General features: G+C 38.9%; 1 protein-coding gene across 1 annotated transcript; it reads right to left on the reverse strand.

The window, feature by feature from the left end:
- Nucleotides 1-931: 931 nt before the first annotated feature.
- LOC110105542 lies at nt 932-2,326 on the reverse strand. Its single transcript, XM_020835094.1, has one exon. The coding sequence runs from the start codon at nt 2,324-2,326 to the stop codon at nt 932-934; it is 1,395 nt and encodes a 464-aa protein (XP_020690753.1).
- Between the last annotated feature and the right edge of the window lie 973 nt (nt 2,327-3,299).

Here is a 3,299-nt window from a genome sequence, read left to right on the forward strand (position 1 = left end):
TATAAATTATCCAACTCCTTAGACAAAGAATTGGAATTAGCCCAAAGTTGATGTTTAAGATCTCCTTTTAACTTTTTGAGAATCCAGCAAAAATGCGATAGAGGATTGCCAGAGATCGGGAGAGAGCAAGCATTCAACAATAAGCTCCAATAGCTTTCATTGTTAGTCCAGAAGTTCTTATATTGAAAACGGTGGTTAGATTTAATGCTAGAGCCAGGATGAAGGATGATAGGAGAGTAGTCAGAACAGGCCGGAGATTGAAAGGAGCTGTAGGAAGCTGGAAAACACTTAATCCAAGTCTCATTAACAAGAGCTCTATCAAGCTTAATAAAGATAGGATTCACTGTTTGCTGATTATACCAAGAGTAATGACTCCCCACCGCATTAAGATCAACCAAATGGTTAGCAAAGATCATGTTGTTAATATCAACTAAGTGAGAGTGATGAAGCGGCAAACCTCCCATTTTGTCAGAAGCATAGTGACAACAGTTAAAGTCCCCAATAACTGCCCACGGGGTGTCATTAGAGGGAGCAACAGCAGTGATAGAAGCCCAGAGATCTTTCCTTTCAATCGCTGTATTTGCAGCATAAACAATAGATAACTAAAATGAAGTAAGGTTACCAACCTTAACAATACCATTGATGAGTTGTGGTGTGATGAGATTGGGAATGAAACAGAGCTTACTCGCATTCCACTTAATCCAAATTCTACCAGAAGAAGAAGAATCAAAATTGTGAACACTGGCTTCGTTAGAGAAGAGCAGATGAGAAGATTCAAAAAACGGATCCGAGAGGGAGGAAAGGTGGATGCGGTTTTCCAAAATACAAAGCATATCTAGCTTAAAAGACTGAATTAAACGCTTACAGCAAAAAACTTTGTCAGGGCGGTTAAAACCCCTGACATTCCACACTCCAAATAGTGGAAGAGACATCAAGAATTTTGATGGGTTTGGGATTTTTTATTCTGCTTTCCCTTAGCAGATTTCTTTGGATTGTCAGTGATAGCCTGTTTTTTCCCCTTACCAGTCAATTTTAAATCCTTATCCTGGACATCAACATCTTTATCTTCTTTACTCATGGAATCCAAATCCGTAAGAATATCAAATTTATTAGGAGAATTGATACTGGTAGAAGGCTTAAGGGCAGAAGCCATAAGGGAGGAGGAGGAAGAGGAGAGCTCTTCCGCAACTACATTCAAATTCGGGATGGAAGTGTTAACATCACCAGACATATTCCCAATGGGTTCATAAACCACCACAGAAGGTTTGATGATATGAGAATCTCCTTGGATAGCCGAGGACGGCAAAGTGACTGGTGGCTTATCAGACGGCGGAGGGGAATGGCGTTGGTAGTGAACAGGTTGCCCAATGCTATTCGAGTGCAAAGGAATAGTAATACCCAAATTAACAATTTCTTTTTCTTTGGAGATGATCACAGCCGAATTCGCTTTGGGAGGTCTGGAACGAGATATGTTCCTGCTAGATGGTTTTTTACTGAAACTTCTACCTCTAACAAAAGGCTTAGAGGTAGAAGGCTCCGTGATCTTCGGATTTGGATTTTTAGGGCATGCAGCGGAATCATGAACCAAAGACTGACAATGTTCACAAGGAGAAGGTCTCCATTCATATTGAACTCTAAGTTCAGAAATATCACCATCTAGGGAAACTTTAATAACTTCAGGATAAGAGGCCTTACTGTCCACAAGAACGCAAACACGAGCATAAGTAAGCCTAGATTTTTGCGTCGTCAGTTGATCAGCAGCAACAGGAATACCGACCTTGCTAGCAATCTGCGAGATCCCCTCCGAATTCCAGCAAGCCAAAGGCAAGTCATGGATCTTGATCCAAATAGGCACTTCAGCGAAGTCTTCTCTTTTCGGCTTAAATTTGGGGTGCCATTTTTGGAGGACAAATGGCTTACCAAGCAGAAACCACACTCCCTTTGACCAAGCCATCTCAAAATCTTCAGAGCAAGAGAAACGAAGAAGGAAGAAACCATCACTCAGAGAGAGAAGCTTGAGTGAACCTTTCAAAGACCAGGTCTTGTTGATAGCTCCCAAAAGAGCTTCATAAAAAGGTCTCCGACCAATGGAGTAACCAACAAGGCAGAGGCTCCAGTCCTCACTGCCAGAGGCAAGTTTCTCACAAGAGAAAGGAATAACTTCAGGCTCATGCGGATGATGAGAAAAACTGAAGCTCTTGGACGAAGGAGAGCTTTGAGCTGGAGAAAAAATGTTACACCAGTCCTTCAAAGAGGAAGGAACCTTGGTAACAGGAGAAGAAGTGGAAAGTGGGGGAAAATTAGAGCCATGCAAAGCAGACTCCATGAGGAGAAGAACCTCCGGCAAGGCCGGAGGGGACGGAGCGGAAGAAGGTCGGCAACAGAGCAGGAAGAGGAAAAACCCTAGGGTTCTGCTCACCGTAAGTTCCCTAAGTAAACCTACTTTACAAAGAAAAATCCGGACTCTTCTAATTACTATTTTGTGAAATCCTTAAAGAATGAAGTTAAATTTTTAATCATGGATGTGATTTTTAATGTAAAGATTAAAATTTTATTAGAAAATCTAAAATTAAGGCTTCTTTTTTTACGGCTTTTTTATTGCTTCTTTAAAGCAATTTTTTTAGTAAAAAATAAAAACTTTTATTCTAAAAAGTTGTTTTAAAAAACAAACAGAAAGTTGTTTCAGTTTGGGACAGCTTTCTTACTGTTTCGTAAAACAACTTTTTAATACAAAAGTTAAAATTTTTGTACTAAAAAACTATTTTAAGAAGCAATAAGAAAGCCGTTCCAAACGAAGCCTAAATGAGTGACTTCTTGAAAATTTATTCTGAGAAGAAAAATCATAAAGGCGTTAGATTAAAGCGGATAATATATCGTTGGTTATGAGTTTAAATTGTTACAAATGATATCATAGAAATAGACCGACAAACAATAAGAACTAAGTATCATACATAACAGTGATATACTATCTTGAACCTTAGATAAAACATAGTTTTATATGACATGAGCTATCTCTTTAACTTATATGAGTTACCTATAGAGATCTATTTGCTTGTCAATGATTTTGGGATAAGGATACTGTTGAGGACATTAGCTACTTAAGCGGAGGAGATTATGAAAATTGCTATTGCTAAGTCGAATGAAGTTAAACTCTTTAACAATGAGACGTCTTTTGGTGCAACGGTTGAAACTTAAACTCTAAAATTAAGGCTTCGTTTGGTACGACTTTTCTATTGCTTTCCAAAACGGAGTTTTAATACAAGCAATGAAAAAGCCGTCCCAAACGAAGCCTAAGTATG

This window comes from Dendrobium catenatum, unplaced genomic scaffold, assembly GCF_001605985.2.
Source record: "Dendrobium catenatum unplaced genomic scaffold, ASM160598v2 fragScaff_scaffold_1608, whole genome shotgun sequence".
NCBI classification, from domain to species: Eukaryota; Viridiplantae; Streptophyta; class Magnoliopsida; order Asparagales; family Orchidaceae; genus Dendrobium; species Dendrobium catenatum.